Source organism: Ursus arctos, unplaced genomic scaffold (genome assembly GCF_023065955.2).
Source record: "Ursus arctos isolate Adak ecotype North America unplaced genomic scaffold, UrsArc2.0 scaffold_34, whole genome shotgun sequence".
Lineage (NCBI taxonomy): Eukaryota > Metazoa > Chordata > Mammalia > Carnivora > Ursidae > Ursus > Ursus arctos.
Window position 1 is genome coordinate 4,084,740 of NW_026623030.1, and position 15,573 is coordinate 4,100,312.

General features: G+C 53.0%; 1 protein-coding gene across 9 annotated transcripts in view; it reads right to left on the minus strand.

Moving 5' to 3' along the window:
• CLTCL1 (clathrin heavy chain like 1) overlaps positions 1-15,573 on the minus strand; it is a 93,757-nt gene that overhangs the window by 2,951 nt on the left and 75,233 nt on the right. For 5 of the 9 annotated variants that reach the window (XM_057305835.1, XM_057305829.1, XM_057305834.1 and 2 more), the window contains 8 exons: positions 14,500-14,664; positions 12,547-12,654; positions 9,916-10,083; positions 9,684-9,833; positions 5,881-6,012; positions 5,146-5,256; positions 4,698-4,868; positions 1,477-1,698 (listed from right to left, as the gene is read on the minus strand). In XM_057305835.1, coding sequence (XP_057161818.1) covers positions 1,477-1,698; positions 4,698-4,868; positions 5,146-5,256; positions 5,881-6,012; positions 9,684-9,833; positions 9,916-10,083; positions 12,547-12,654; positions 14,500-14,664 — 1,227 coding nt within the window. The remainder of the gene's footprint in view (positions 1-1,476; positions 1,699-4,697; positions 4,869-5,145; positions 5,257-5,880; positions 6,013-9,683; positions 9,834-9,915; positions 10,084-12,546; positions 12,655-14,499; positions 14,665-15,573) is intronic. The other 4 variants (XM_057305832.1, XM_057305831.1, XM_057305833.1 and 1 more) reach the window with 2 other exon arrangements.

Genomic DNA, 15,573 nt, shown 5'->3' on the forward strand with positions numbered 1-15,573 from the left:
TAGGAAAAGATTCAAGCCATATGCACCCTTCTTGAGGCAGGGGCACAGCAGACAGACTGTGGCTAAGACAATTTAAGGATGGGAAAAGCAGAAACCGTGGGACAGTTTCTGAAGACAAGCTCCACACAGCACGGACACTTCCTTTAGGGAGCTGCCATCCACTGTGGTTGAGGAACCAGGGCCTCTTGTAAATCCAACCAGTCTATGTACCCTAGTAGCTTGGAGATCAGGCCACATGGCCAGGACTGCCCCTCTCCTGTCCCCTAAAGAGTCTCGGGAGACCTCCCACTCAATCTGCTGTGAGAATGGGACTAGGACACACTCTGGCAGTCCCTCCCCTCCTGTAGCAGGGAGATGGTCTTGAATGACCCATGGACAGTCCTTGACAGGGGCTGGGCAGCTCCCAGGAGGCTGTGCAGGGGGCAGAAAGAGCAAGCCCTCACAGGCCAAAGCAGGCAGGGCCAGACACGCTCTGCCCTTGCACTTCTTGTTTCTTCCCTAACCCTACACTAACCTCTGCAGGCCCCTCCCCTCCCTCACACCACTGAAAGAGACCTCAGCCTAGTGGCTTCTTAGCATCGTGGCGCCTCCATGTGGCTGGAAGAATGTTAGGTGTATGGCTGGATGGGCCAGTAGGTGCTGCTGAGTGGCAGCTTTTCTGCAGCCTTAGAAACAAACCAGACTAGGTGACAAGGGTCTCTGGTTGGTGCCTCGACTAGGCCCCAGACTGGAACTCCTAGGGCTTCAACACACAGGGAGAGTTAAAATCAGACACTCCCACCTCGTTAAAAAGCTCATCAACCTACCAAGAAAGGCAGAGTAGATGCCAGGGCCACCAAGTGACATCTGGAGTGGCAGAAGCAACTTACTGAGACATGAGTACAGCCCCGAGGCCAGGGAGATTTGGGTCTGAGCCCATGTCTTCACCTATCAGCTTTGGACCCAAACCCGTGACTACAGCTGTAGAGGGGATGACTACCTACCTGTCAAGGTGTTTCCATTCCTCCTAAGTGTTCAGCAAAAAGGGGGTTACCATGACAGGTCTGCCAACAAATGTACCCCGAACTCCACCAGAGGCGCACTGAGAGGTGAACTGACCACATGGGGACAGAGCCCACGGGCTGTGCGCTGGAGCTCTGCCAGCTGGTGCCTCACTTTCTCACACCACAAAAGCCCTTGGCTGTGGGCGAGCACACCTGTCGTGTCCCCTAGCAGTGTGTGGGAGAGCTGATGCAAGGGGAAGTGCTCAGTTCTACGCAGAGCTCCCCAAGGTGATTTTCTAGACTAGGTTAACGTTGGGCAGAAAACCACTCAACTGTGAAGGCATGAGGCCGCTCTCCAAGATGAGTGGGGCTGGCCGGACAACCTGGGCTGACCCCCCACAGGTCACCGGCCACCACGGCCTCTGTAGACCTGGGCTAGAGTCACAGCCATGCTATGTGCCAGCAAGGGAGCCAGGGCAGAGCCTATACTTACTTTGCTAAGGTACTCCCTCATCACCTGGATGAAGTAGGGCATGGCCAGGTCCACGAGGTTGTGTCTCCAGGCCAGCTCCAGCACCACATCCGGGGGAAGCAGGTCGTAGCAGGTGAAGAGAGAGGCCGCGAAGCACTCCCGCTTGCCCTCCTCCAGGAACCACTGAAGCAACTTCTCAGCCAGCTCAGCATCCCTGGACTCTGCAGCATGCTGCATGGCGTCCTGCAACCAAGGCAGATGCACAGCTCAGGTATGCCCTGCCTGGCGCTGCCTTGAGGCAGTTTCTGGGTCGGTAGGACACAGAGCAGTGCCAGGCTCCGTGAAGGCCATCCTCACCTGCAGAGGGGTCTCTATGCCTCGGCTGCCCTCCAGTAGGATGGAGGACCACCTCCGTGGAGGGCCGTGGAGGGCACCAAGTGTGCTCCTGGCAGCAGGCTCTCACAGGCCTGCTGAAATGCCAAGAGGGGGGTGACACACATGGGTGCAGGCACCTTGGGAGACAGGCTCTGGTCTTGCAGCCCGACTGGCACACAGAGGGAGTGCATGGGGCTGCTTGGGGTAGGCACTGAAGGGGGACAAGAACAGAGCTAGCAGGGCCTGATGTAAAGGTCAGAGTCGCTGTGCTTGGCTCAACAGCCAGAGCTATCCTTCCAACTCAACATGCAGCAGCGACAAGGGACACAGCCAGTGCTCAAAAAACGGCAATCTGCCCATTCTTCCTGACAAAAAAGTTCCCTCAAAAATCCTAATCACTACTTCTGTATTTGCAGATTTTTCTAAAACATAAAGAATCATACCCACCCAGTGAGTAATCATCAGTAAATTAGTGATTTTGATTTTCTAGCCACAGTGGTGAGAACCAAATGGCCTAAACAGCCAGTGGGTTTCAGCTCTCCTGGAGCCTCCAGCAGCCCTCTGCAGCAGGTATGCCCACAGTCCCCTTCCAGACAGGAGACTGAGGCCCGCAGGTGAGGCCTCTCAGCTCAGGGGCACAACCGGTCTCAAAGGCATTCTGGCTGCCCACTAATCGCTGCCTGCTCTTGTGTTCCCGGTTCCTCACCTGCTCAGTCCTCCGACATGAGACTCCCATGTGGGACCCAGCATCCTATAAGCCAGCTCTGTGGAGGCCCCTCTTGTCCCTGCTCCTGAAAGGATCCTCTCCCACCGGCTTGTTGCTCCTGCTGAGCCCTGCCTCATCCCCACACGCTTCCTATGAAGGCACCTGGCCTTTTTATGTGGGGGGCAAAGTCAGTGGAGGCTCAGGTGAAAGCTCCAGGAGCCTTCAGGTCTCCTTGGACCTCTGACACCAATGCCGTTACTGCTCGACACACTCTCCCTGCATGTCCTCCAGTCCAGCAGGGCCCACCCTTGGTTGGCTCATCTTCACTGTGCACTTAAAAGTGGACACTTCTCTTCCTCCACAGGCCTGGGGACTGTCTCACAAACTCTTACAGCCTCCACTGCCATCATCAGGAAGTGGACGTTTCCAGAACCCTTGAGCTCCAACTGTCCAATGGCAGTTTCCTAGAGGATTCAGATGCGATGAGTGCCACAGATGATCTCTCAGTCTGTGCCCTCCCCCGCATTCTGGAACCAAGCTTGAATCTGAGATTCTCCCACACCTTCCCACTTCTTGTCACCACACCTGACCCATGTCACTACTGGGGCACCTCTCTATCTCATCTCCATTCCCCCACCTCCCTCCCAAACCACTGCCAGCACTTGCCAGGGCCCTGCTCCAGGCTCTAGCGCTGTCCTTCGCTGTCCCCAGCCTGTGACTACACCTCTGCAGGCTCCTCTCTTCACTCGTGCGCATGAGGCCCGCATGAACCTATTGCCTGCTCACACACCTGTGTGTGGGCCCCTAGCCCTGACCGTCCCACATCCTAACACATTCCCTCATGCCCCACCTGTCCCACTGTCCCTCCACAATCCCAGCCTCCCACATGCAGTTACCATTCCCTCTGGTCCACTAGTTCCTCACGTAGAGTGAACACACCTTAAAGGGGTTACCTCTGACAGCCAAGCACCCACTGTGCTTTTACACCCAACGTCTGCAATCTGGAAAGCATGCTTCTTATTGCTTTATGACTGTCCCAGAAGCCAGCGGTGCCTACTCACCAACCCCTCCAGGTGGCACACTGTGACTGCCCACTCTCCCAGGACTTCCACACAGGGTGGGCTCTGCTGCCAGGCATGGCTGACACTTGTGTGTGTGTGTGTGGGGGGGGGTTGTGCACTGTGGGCTCTTTAGCACCACCCTGGCCTCCGCCTACTAGATGTAGCACCGCGCCCCCAGGTGTGACAACCAAACATTCCCTGGGGGTCAGAGTCGCCCTCACTGAAAACCAGGGCACTGGAAAGTACGCCCACAACTTTCTACCTGTGGCTTTGTCCTTGTGGATTCTCTTCCTGGCACACGTTGTTCTGAGTGGGACTGCTGGTTGGAAGGGGACAGATGCCCTTCTGGCAGTTCTCACAGCACTGCTCGCTCAGTAGCTCACTGCCCGAGTGCTAAGCGGCCGTGCACTCAAGACCCTGGTGTGTACACTGGCAGGATGGGACAGCTGGGAACCCCTAGCCCGGGGCAGTTTCCCTCTGGCGTGTCGGAGTGTGCTGCCACCTTCCAGTGCCAGTGCCTGAGTACCCTGACAAATTGTCTCAGAGTTCCTCTGTCAGCACCCGAGGAAGGATCATGAGCACGGTCACTGAAAGGGAGGACATGTCACATAACAGTGCCAAACTGGAGGGAACAATCGGGATGAAGCTTGACATGCCCCTGATGTCCAGGGTTCTCTGGCCTTGGCCTATGTGCCGTGAAACAGAGAGGCCTGTCCTCATCCCAGTGGCAGAAACAAGTATTGTGAATGTGATTTTCACTCTGGTGTTTTATTCCCCATATCTTGATCGATAGAAAGCAAAGTAGGTGCCAAGTGAATGCTGCCACACTCTGTTTACAGAGAGTGAGACTCACAAATACCTGCTGGAAAAGACTGAACTCCACAGGAGCTAGTCTTCCGACGCAAATAACCGTGAAGAGGCTCTATGCTAATGACAGATAATGATCTTCACCCTGTGTTCTAGGAACACGTCCCCCTTCAGCTCATCCTCCTTGTCCCCACCACAAGTATCTCCTGATAGGGGTTGTGGCCATCTCACCCCTGCCCCCCACCAAAACATCAGGAAGCACACAGGAGCGGGTGGGGCACTGGGAAACCAACCTTGTAGAGATGGTCCTTCTTGCAGAGCTCCACGCTCTGGGCCCACCGGTTGTTGCCCTTGTATAGATAAGCCGCAATGCGCCTGAACTCAATCAGCTGGTGCTTCTCCAACCGCTGTGCCAGGGCGATGTTGTCAAAGTTGTCGTAGGCATCGATAGATGCCCTCAAACCCTAGGAAGACCCGGCCTTTCCGTGGGTGAGGGACACAGTGGAGCAGACAACCAGGAATTACTCATTGGTGGTTGCTGCCACCATGGCCTCAGGAAGGCCTCTCCCCATCTACCTCTGGCACCTTGTGGGGCCCACAACCCCTCCTGTGCAAGGTCAGCCCTCTTCTCTGATGCGAGGAGGGGCTCTCCAGTCCCTGAGTGCCCGACACTGGCTGGAGGGGTCCCTGGGGCAAAGGGAGGTCACTGCCCTCTGACAGGGCTCCTTCCCCCACACCCACCTGGTAATCCTCCTCTTCCGTCAGTAGCTGGTTGAGGGCCTCATTCACACTCTTGTTGTTGTGGCTCTGGACTGACCGCAGGTAAGGCTTCACTAGGGGCAACTGGCCTGCCTGACAAATCAGGAGAATGGTGACGGCACTCAAGCAAGTCATCAGAGCACTGAGCTGGGGGCCTGGGGTCACCCTGATGGGCCACTGTGTACAACCAGGTCTCCTTCTGGACACCCACAACTGATATGCCCTACACATACTAACACACGAAGGGCTGTCTGGGTTACTGAGTAAATGCCAATTCCATCTATGGATATTTTGGCTGAAATACAAAGCTACATCTAAAACCTAAAGCAGTTTGATACATTTAATCTTTACATTTGCTGGGTATCAATTTAAAAAACTACTTATTAAGGAATGGGGTGCCTGGGTGGCTCAGTGGATTAAAGTGTCTGCCTTCAGCTCAGGTCATGATCTCAGGGTCCTGGGATTGAGCCCTATGTTGGGCTCCCTGCTCAGTGGGGAGCCTGCTTCTCCTTCTCCCTCTGCTGCTCCTCCTGCTTGTGTTCTCTCCCTCTCTCTCTCTCTCTCTCAAATAAATAAATAAATAAATAAATAAATAAAATCTTTTAAAAAATGAATAAAATCTTTTAACGAAAATAAAAATAAACTATTTATTAAGGAACTACCATTGCAGATGGCCCAACACACCCTTCTCTGGCTCTGGGATGCTCGCTGACTCACCTTTGAAAAGAAGCCAACAGTGCGGGTGTGGTCTAGCCGGGGCGCCAGCACAAGCAACAGGTCGTTGATGAGCAGAGGTTTGTAATCCAAATAGAACTGCAGGGCTTTATAGTAGAGCTCCACATTGGCAACCTGTGGGTGGAGACAGAGCTGAGGGTTGGCCCCTGTCAATCCCCAGGCTGCCCCACCCACCTGTCCCAGATGCGGCACACTCCACCACAACTCCTTCCGGTTTTTGCTCAAAAGCACTTTATTAGTGAGGCTTGTTGTGACTGCCCCTTTTAAGACCAAACGCTCCCTCTCAACATGCCCCCTTTCCCACCTCTGAACTTTTTCTCCTCAGCACTTGCCCCTCAATGACCTAAGAGGCAGGCCTTTGTTTCCTGCCCCGCCCTAGTAGCTGATGCAGGGTCCATGCTCAGCTAGTTATCTGTTGAGTGAATGAATGAGGGGTAACAGGCCAGGATAAACCCAAACACCAAAACATGGCTTTATCCAAGCAAGATTCCCCCAGTCCTCCCTGGGAAGCTCAGCCTGAGCTGTAAGCAAATCCGTAACACATTCTATTATGTCTCCGCTGCTCTCAGACAAGACACCATGGTGTTCAGACTGGGCACCCTGGTATGCAGAGGGCTGAGTCGCTCCAGGCTGACCCTGTGCCCCTAGGAAGGCCACCCTCCCAGGCCTGCTGACAGTGGGGCCTGGTGTTCAGAGGAGAACAAGGTGACTCCTGCCTCCAAAAGGATGTGTGCCAGGTCTGCAGTGATCAGCATGTCCAAGGGAACATGCAGAGGTCCAAGGGTGCACACAAAGTGTGGCAACATTAGAGTCATGCTGGGCGGAGGTGGTAGGCACAGTGGGAGCTTTCTAGCAACACTAGGTCCAGGTAAGCCAGGAACAATGTGGGCCCAGTGACATCTGCAGACCACGTGGCAGAGGAAGAGGGCTATCCACAGCCCTGCTCATTACTGGTACTCTTGCTGGCTACTGACTTTATCCTCCTCTCACTCCCTGACCTGAACGTGCCCCTCTCAGAACAGAGCACTCACTGTTACCACAGGTTCTGACCTAGACTGGCCTTGGGGTCCCTGGTGCTGTCGCTGTCGGTGGCCCCCCTTCCCCTGGGCACACCTGCAACAGAGCTCTGGAACCTGCTAATATTCCGGCCCGGCCCTTTTACTCAATGGTTTCTGGACCCAATCAGGCATCTCCAGCCAGACTAGACATCTAACAAGCAGAAAGGGCAGTGGGGACGTAAGGTGGGGTGGAAGGGCAAGGGCACACTGGATAATCTGTTTTCCCTGCATTTTGAACAAGTCATCGCAGCCTTCACTAAAGCATGGCCAGAGTGCTCCACATCCCTCTGCTTAGACAGCTTAAGGCAGAGCACAACTGGCCATGCTCCATTCCCCCACTGCAGTGACTGTGAAGCTGGACAAGACCTGGCCCAAGCACTCTGGGTGGGTGGGTCCATGGACATGTGTTGTGTTGGGCTGAGCCACTGATCTGGCGACATCTGGCACTCTCTGAAGCATACACCGCTCCCATTGAGGGCACTGGCATCTGTGTGGCACCGTCTTCTGGAGCCATGCACCAGGATGGGAGCACCAACAAGGTCATACCCACTTGCGCAGCTGGTAAGGACTGCCACCGCTGCCCCAGGGCTAGGGATAGGGCATTATTCCTGTTTTGAAGAAGAAAAACAGGCTCAAAGATTCTGTCACGAGCTCAAGGGGGACCAGTGAGGGTGCGCTGGCCCCTGACACTTACTGCGCTACCTGTGAGAAGCGCCTACTATCGGCCGGGCACTTGCTGCTGATCACCCGGCAGGCAGGAAACACGTCCACCTTACGGATGGGGTCACTGAGGTTCACAGTGATGACACTACCTCAAAGTGACAGAGACAGCAAGTGGCTGAGATGCAACACAGGTCTGTGTCACACCTGCCTGGCCCTTCACCACTCAGTCCTGTGGCCAGGTGACTGTAAAACTCTCCTGTTGTGTGCCAACAATGTCTTCTCTGCCAGGCCACCATACCAGCTGGAGTCCTCTTCCTCCTCTCTGCTCCACATGCGAACTGACAAGTCTCTCACACGGCAGAGAGGCAGAGGCAGTCACGTGCTGCACAAGAACAAGCTGCGTGAACACTGCTTTGCTACAAGATATGGTCTTGTCGGGGCGCCTGGTGGCTCAGTCAGTTAAGCGTCTGCCTTCGGCTCAGGTCATGATTCCAGGGTCCTGGGATTGAGCCCCGTGTCATGTTCCCTGCTCAGTGGGCAGTCTGCTTCTCCCTGTCCCTCCTCCTCCCCTGCTTGTGCTCTCTTGCACGTGCTCTCTTGCTCTCTCTCAAATAAATAAAATCTCAAAAAAAAAAGATACGGTCTTGTCTGCGAGCATGTGACCTCAGACCCAAGATGTCATGCTGACTTCCACCTCTCTTCAGGAATCTTCTGATCCTGACCACCATCAAGGTAGACTGCACTCGGGTCATGGGCCACATCGGCTGCTTGGATAGCTTGTAACATTCCAGACACCGCTAAGAAACAAGAAGCACTGCTACCTCAACCACGGCACGTCATCAACTTTAAAATGCACCCCGATATCATTTGAGTCCAATGTGAAAAAAGCACGCCTAGAATTGATCAGGTATGGGTTTTCCAGCATGTTTTTCATGTGTGCTGGGGGCACAGGAATGTGAAATCTGCCCACCCTTCCATCAGCAACCTGCAGACCCGTATAGGGTGGGATGTCTGCAGAAGGCCACTGATTTCACATACCGTCACACTGAATAGCACTGACGTGTGTGACCTCAGACACTGAGACCTGGCTAGGTACCCCACCCGTCACCCACACCTGCCCTCAGCAGCCATATGTGGAACAGAAGGCAGACAACTCCCTGACCCAGATGGTAAGGAGCCCATGCCCTCTGCCCCAGCCCCCTGGGAGCAACAGGACCGACACACAGTCAAAATGCTATCTTTCACTGACAGGCAGCAAATGGGAGAAACCTGTGGGCAAGTTATTCATGTAAGGCCACTGGGACAAAACGAAGACACTCAAAGCAAAAGACCCGGAACTGATGACAGAAAGCTTCATCCCCTTACCTTCAAATACATAGAGTTCACAGAGAAGGAGAAGCTTGGAAGCTGGGCCCACTCTGAGCCCAGAAACAAAAAACAGCAGAGGCCTGCTCAGTGCTTGCACCCTGACCTGACCCCTTCCAACAGCATTTGGCAGCTGATGGAATAGCTCAGCACCCTGGTTTAGCCCAACTAGACTACTGGAGGGTGGATGCTCCGAGGAAGGTGGGGACCCCGAGGCCACAGATCTGGGCTCATGACTCCACCTCCACAGATGCCCATACTCCTCTGGGCCTAACAGTTTTAGGAGGAGAGACATGAAGAAAAAATATGCCAGGTGGTAGAAAATATGAAACAATACAACAGGAAATGGTATAGATGGGCTCTGGACGTGTGTCCCAATCTGATAGGGCAGAAGGAAGTGCAAACACTAGGGTCTGGCTGTTCAGGACCCTGTGTGGGAGTGAGGTAGGAGAGTGGTCCTAGACCCTGCCCGGCCTGTAGCCTAGCTTTGGGGCCTAGGCCAGTCACTACCCTTCCTAAGCATACATTCCCTTTGTGCAGACAGAATCACCACCACCTGTACAGAGGGCAGTGAGACCCTCACGAGATGAAGGAAAACACAAATACACCCTGGGGCACATACACTGGCACTCATCCTGTCCACCCCTAGGACAGGCTGGGCAGAAGCAGACAGGAGCTGGTGTTCAGGCACCCTCTTACCTTGGCAATGACATCCTTGAACTGCCCTTCCCTCCAGGCGTCAGTAGGGTGATTGATCATGGTGAGGACGGCATTGTCGTACTCTTCGTACTTGTCATAGAGGAACACCAGCTCCGCCCAGAGGTGCGCCTGCTCTGCAGCTCTCAGCACCTGCGGGGACAGCCATGGCTGAGGGCTGGGCTTATGCCACACATGCATGTGGCAGCTAGGACCTCAGAGAGGGCTAGATTACCTTTGGGATGTTGACTCGGGACCAGAAGAGTTCCAGGTGCTCTGGCATCTTCTGAGGCTTGAATTTGGAGTAGAGGATGGCCAGTTCTGTGAACATGCCCATGTGGGCCCGCTCCAGGCCCAGGGCCGCCTCCAGGAGAGAGATCAAGTCCTCAAAGTAGCCCCGATCCTGACAGACCAACAGACAGGCCTGAGGTAGGGGTAAACACACCTGGGGTGGCCAGCCCTCCTCCCTCCCGGTTATGCACTCTGGTTCCATCCAGCCCGCCTGACATGCCTGAGCTGAGTCTGACTGGTTCCCATCACATTAATGCCCCAAAACCTCCAGGGCCACCCCCAGAGGACGATTTCACACCCTCCTCACTTCCTGTCTTTACCGTGTGGATAACCTTGCTCCTGCTTCCCTGAGAAACGGAAGCCAGTCAAAGCAAATGCCTGTGTCGACCCTGCCAGCATCTGTACCCATGTTGTCTACTGGCATGCTGCTTGTGTTCCTGGCTTAGGCCCCAGCACCTGCCACCTACTGAGGCTGCTGGGCCAGTAACTGTCCCTTTCTATCTGGGCATCAGCTTCTCCCTCCACAGTTTGCCTTTAGCAAACCTCCTGCTTACTCTCCCAACCTGAAATGCTCTTTTTTGACTCCATGGCCCCTACCACTGCCATCCCATTTTTCTACTCTCTGCAGCGAAACTCCTCAGCAGGACGCTTCCTGGCTGACTGTCCCTCCCTCCTGGGCACAGACGCCTTGTTCTCTGGAACTTCTTCTTACTTTACCCCAACACATGTTGGAGAGTTCACTTTCTGCTATTCTTTATCTGCTCCCACCCCCCATGATCTCATTCAAGTTGTGTGTCTTTATGCCCATCTGTGTGTCAACCAATGGCTTCTATTTCATTTCTCTAACTGAGTTTCTTCTCTGAGCCCCCGGCCCTGTTTCTCTCCGCCTCCCCTGACACCTCTATGTGAACATCCAACTGGCAGTTCAAACTTGGTGTGTCCAAAACTTAATCCGTCCTTCCCTTCCACCAGTCTCTGCCTTTAGTCTTCCCCACGTCCACTGGTGAGAACTCAATCTCTAGTTGTTCAGGCCCAAAATAAATGGAGTCATCCTTGACTTTTTTCTCTCACCCACACACAATCTACTAGCATACTGACTCAGCTGCAGACTCAAAACACCCCCCAAACGTGATCGCTTGATCACTTCTTACCCCGCATCACCCGCCTCAGGGCTTTCCCGGCTGCTACCTGCCCCCTTCCCTGTCTGCCTGTTCCCAGAAGAGGCTGTTCTCAACACGTAAGCCAGAATGGCCCCTTACCTTCAGGTCCCATGTCCTGTTGTGAGTCCTTCATGATGGCCTGTGTCTCCTGACCTCCCTTCCCCAGGGCCCTTCCTCAAATACTTGGCACATTCCTGCCTCTGGACTCTGCCCTGGCTGCTGACCCTTCCTTCAAATATCCCCATGACCAGGCCCCTCAATTTCCCCAGGTCTCTGTTCAGGGTCACCCTCTCAATTAGTGTGACCTTGATGGTCCCTTCATGAAGTTTCACCCAGGCACTCCTGCTCCCCAAACAGGCTCCACTGCCCCTGTAAATCATCACTTCCAAACGTGATGTTTGCTGCCTGTCAACCTTACAGAATGTAAATCCAACTGAACAAGGGTTTTTCTGTTTTGTTTACCGATACCATTATCTAGAATAACACCCAGCGTATGGCAGGTGCTCCAACACTTGCTGAACAAGTGAAGTATTCTGTCAGCCACCAGACTGCTTTATTACTTACCCGGTTTACTTTACAGTTTTATTTCTTGAACTTCTATGGAATGGGAAAGTATAGGTCACTGAAAAGTCATCCAGCTTAGCCTGACATTTTAGACTCCAGTGGCATTCACTTTCACAGCTCATAGGCCCCTTGAACCCTGCGGCTCACTAAGTCCCCCCACAGCCCTTACTATTTCCTCAGTTACGGGGGGCTGGGGCTTGAGTTCCATGGGAACAGTAACACTACTGAGCAAAATCCAATTGTTAGTCTGCCCTGCTGACCCCACACTTCCACACACGCAGTTCTAGGACTCGCACAGACAGAGGCCCAGGCCCTGAACACACTGATGTCTGTCAACCACCTGACAGCGAAGATGAACTGTGACACCAACACAGATAACTCCCATCTTCAAAGGTCCCCTGGGGTTCCCTACTCTGGACTGTTTCTTGTCCTCTGTCTCTATGGTACCTAATGATCATATCCTCTGTGGGCCACACACTCTGGGGGACTGGGGTACGTGCTGTGTCTCTGCCATGACTGGCCCGGTGTTCCCAGCAAGGTACCCAAGGGTTATCCACATGTGCAAGCCACTCGCTAGGCTTCTGAAGGCCCAAGGACACAAGAAGAGGGGGAGTACTCAAAAACACAAATAGCAGCCAGCAGTGAGGTCCAGAATATCTAACATGCCAATCTGATTTGTGGATGGGCTATCTAGCACATGAAAAGACTTTGCCATACACACAGTGCTTTGTATGCCTACCTGTGGATGTGACACATGCTAAGGGGATCAGGGTCCTTTTATGTGGAGTGTTCAGGTGTCACTCGTCATCCCCACTGCTGGTCGAGATCATCTCTGGCCAGAGACTAGTTACCTGATAATAGCGTATCAGCTCCTCCAGCTCATCCGCGTGAATGACAATGTGAAGACCACACAGCTGTGCAAGGTGGAACTCCTGCCCATCCACACATGCAGAGCACACCTGTGGGAGGGAAGGCCAGACAGCGTGAGTGTCCCCAAGACAGGGCACAGTGCCACAACAGCCGGCCGCCAGGGGTGCAACTACAAATGCAGAAATAGCGGGGTTTTTATACCAGCAAACAGGGTTTTTAAGGTTAGATTCTGAACAAGTAAATAACTGAAAGGTGAGCTGTGTGAGACTGGGAGAAAAAATAATGACATTTCTAATCCGCAGACCAAGGAGGTATTTGAGACCGTGGAGAGAAGAGGGCTCATGCATTACTTCTAGGCCCAGAGATGTGAAGGTCTCTTTAGATGACAGGAAAGCAATGCTGGAATTTCAGGTTTGGGGTTTGAAAATGGTTTAACAAAGCTCAGGAATAACGGTCAACGGCGCACAGTTCATCTGAGTGCTGTTCAGCTGGGAGGAGCTTACTTTAATAAATATTTTTTAGGGGCGCCTGGGTGGCACAGCGGTTGGGCGTCTGCCTTCGGCTCAGGGCATGATCCCGGCGTTATGGGATCGAGCCCCACATCAGGCTCCTCTGCTATGAGCCTGCTTCTTCCTCTCCCACTCCCCCTGCTTGTGTTCCCTCTTTTGCTGGCTGTCTCTATCTCTGTCGAATAAATAAATAAAATCTTTAAATAAATAAATAAATATTTTTTAAACTGAGCTTTTGTTTTAGGCACTCTGTGGTATGTACGCTTAATGATAACAAGATAACAAGTTCTAGGAAGTAAAAGAAGCCTCCTGGGCTTCTGCTCAAAAAGACGCAGAAGGGGCCCTTGAGTTGCTCGCTCACTAGCTCGCTTTCTCTTTCTCAGATTTATTGAGAGAGAGAGAAACACACGAGCAGGGGGAGGGGCAGAGGGAGAGGGAGAAACAGATTCCCCACTCAGCAGAGAGGCCCACTCAGGGCTGGATCGCAGGAACCTGAGATCATGACCTGAACTGAAGTCAGATGCTTAACCAACTGAGCCACCCAGGCGCCTCTAAGCTGCTCTTCGTTCAATGGCTGAAGACAGACCTCATACCCACAGGCAAAGCTGGCTTCTCTTGAAGTTTCCCTACCTCCCCACCTTCTATATATGCATGTGTTTTCAGTAGAGAAGGCAGAAAACCCAGATAAACAATAATTATCCCACAACCCAGAGATAACTGGTCATTACCTCAAGACACACCTGTTACCTGCTATTTTCCTTGTGATACAGCACACGCCAACTCTCTCTCTCTCAGACTCACACACAGAATGGAATTACCCTGGACATTCTACGTATATTTCTCACAGAATACTTGAAACCTCCCCTCCTGTAATCCTGCCTCTTCATTTTGGTAGAGTTGCAATATGTACACTATTTAACCATGCCCTTGATATTGGACATTTATGTTGGTTTTAATCTTTTATTAAACACTACTTCAGAGATTCACTGAAGCTACATCTTTCGCACCTCTCTTTACAAACTTTTTTCTACTTACAGATAATTCTGATATCAGAGAGCTATTAAGACGTGCCCTACCAATTTACTACAAAAGACCAAAAGTGCCAGTTTACACTGATTATACCACTAATAAGGTGGTTTTTAAAAATATCTTAAATTATGATACTACTTCTCATACTCATAATTCCATGCTATAAAGGCAGCTTCCGGGAGCTGATTGGTCCAACACAGAGCTCTCCAGGGCCTTTGCTTCAAACACAAATGCTAGCTTACAAGGTTCTCTGAGCCTTCCCAGAAGACTCGGAATCCTGCTTAGACAAGGCAGGCATCCAGACGCATCCCATCTGGCACGAGGGTGTGGAGGAAGGAAGGACAAGGAGGGAAGGCTTGAGAGACCAGTGGTCACCTGGAGACTTCCTATGCTTACCTCCTTCCACGTCCGGGTGCTGTTGGCCTTGCGGCTGCTGTCCACTGCTGCCTGATATTCCCCGAGGTGGACCAGGGTGGAAGCCAGGCGGGCAAAGTTAGAAACACTGCTGTACAGCAGCTTGGCGGCCTCATACATTCCCTCCTCGTAACAGCGGTCTCCAACCTATGAACAACCGGGTAGCTTTGCTGAGACCTTCTTAAAGGGGAAGTCTCTCCAGAGATGGTCTAAAGTTCCTAAGTGGCAGGGGTATTTCTGTTTTCAAAGAAGGTGAGTACCTATCTGATCACACAGCAGCCTGAGCCACCACAGAGCTTCTGAAGGATGAAGTGTGCCCTCAGGCCCTGGACCCACTCTCCACTGCCTGCTCCTGTGTTTGCTGGCCGTCATCTCCCACATCTGTACCCCAGTGGGCCTGGCCTCAGAGGTCTGCTCCTTGCTGCTTCCAGGCCAGGCCCCTCCTCACCACTAACAGCTGCCTACTAGAGAACAGCCTGCCAGGGATCACACACCAGCCCTGGTTCTTGCTGCCGTCCACAGATCTCCCTCATTCCCTGGCAATGTTAGCTTTCTTTGACTTCCTCTGCTCTGAGGATCTTGTGTCTCTCATGACAACAGCCAGTCACTGTCAGCTGCCAACCCTGGGAAGCCTGGCACAAGAACCTACTCTTTGCCTTCTGCCTCCCCTCCTTTCCAGCTCACTACCTCCAGGCACCCCAGCTCCTGCCCACCACCCCCATCTGCACCTGGCCAACTAGCTTCCTGGCTCTTCTGCTGGCTGTTGGCAAGCCATGTGGCTCTACCCCCACTCCATTGGTTGTACTTGGCTGTACTCACTCGGCCAAACCCCCATCCTGCTTAGAGTGGTTCTCTGCCAACTCTGCATCCAAGACTGCAGAGCTAAATTCAGACAGCCGAAACCCGAAACCCACCCGGGCTCTCCTGCACTTCTTGATGGTGACACTAGAGGAACTCACAACACTAGCAATCCTACTCCCTCAGCCCAGGTACTCACTCCTTGTCCATCATTCATTTCTTATCTTCTCTCCCCAAATCTCCAGCATCTCAAGCTGA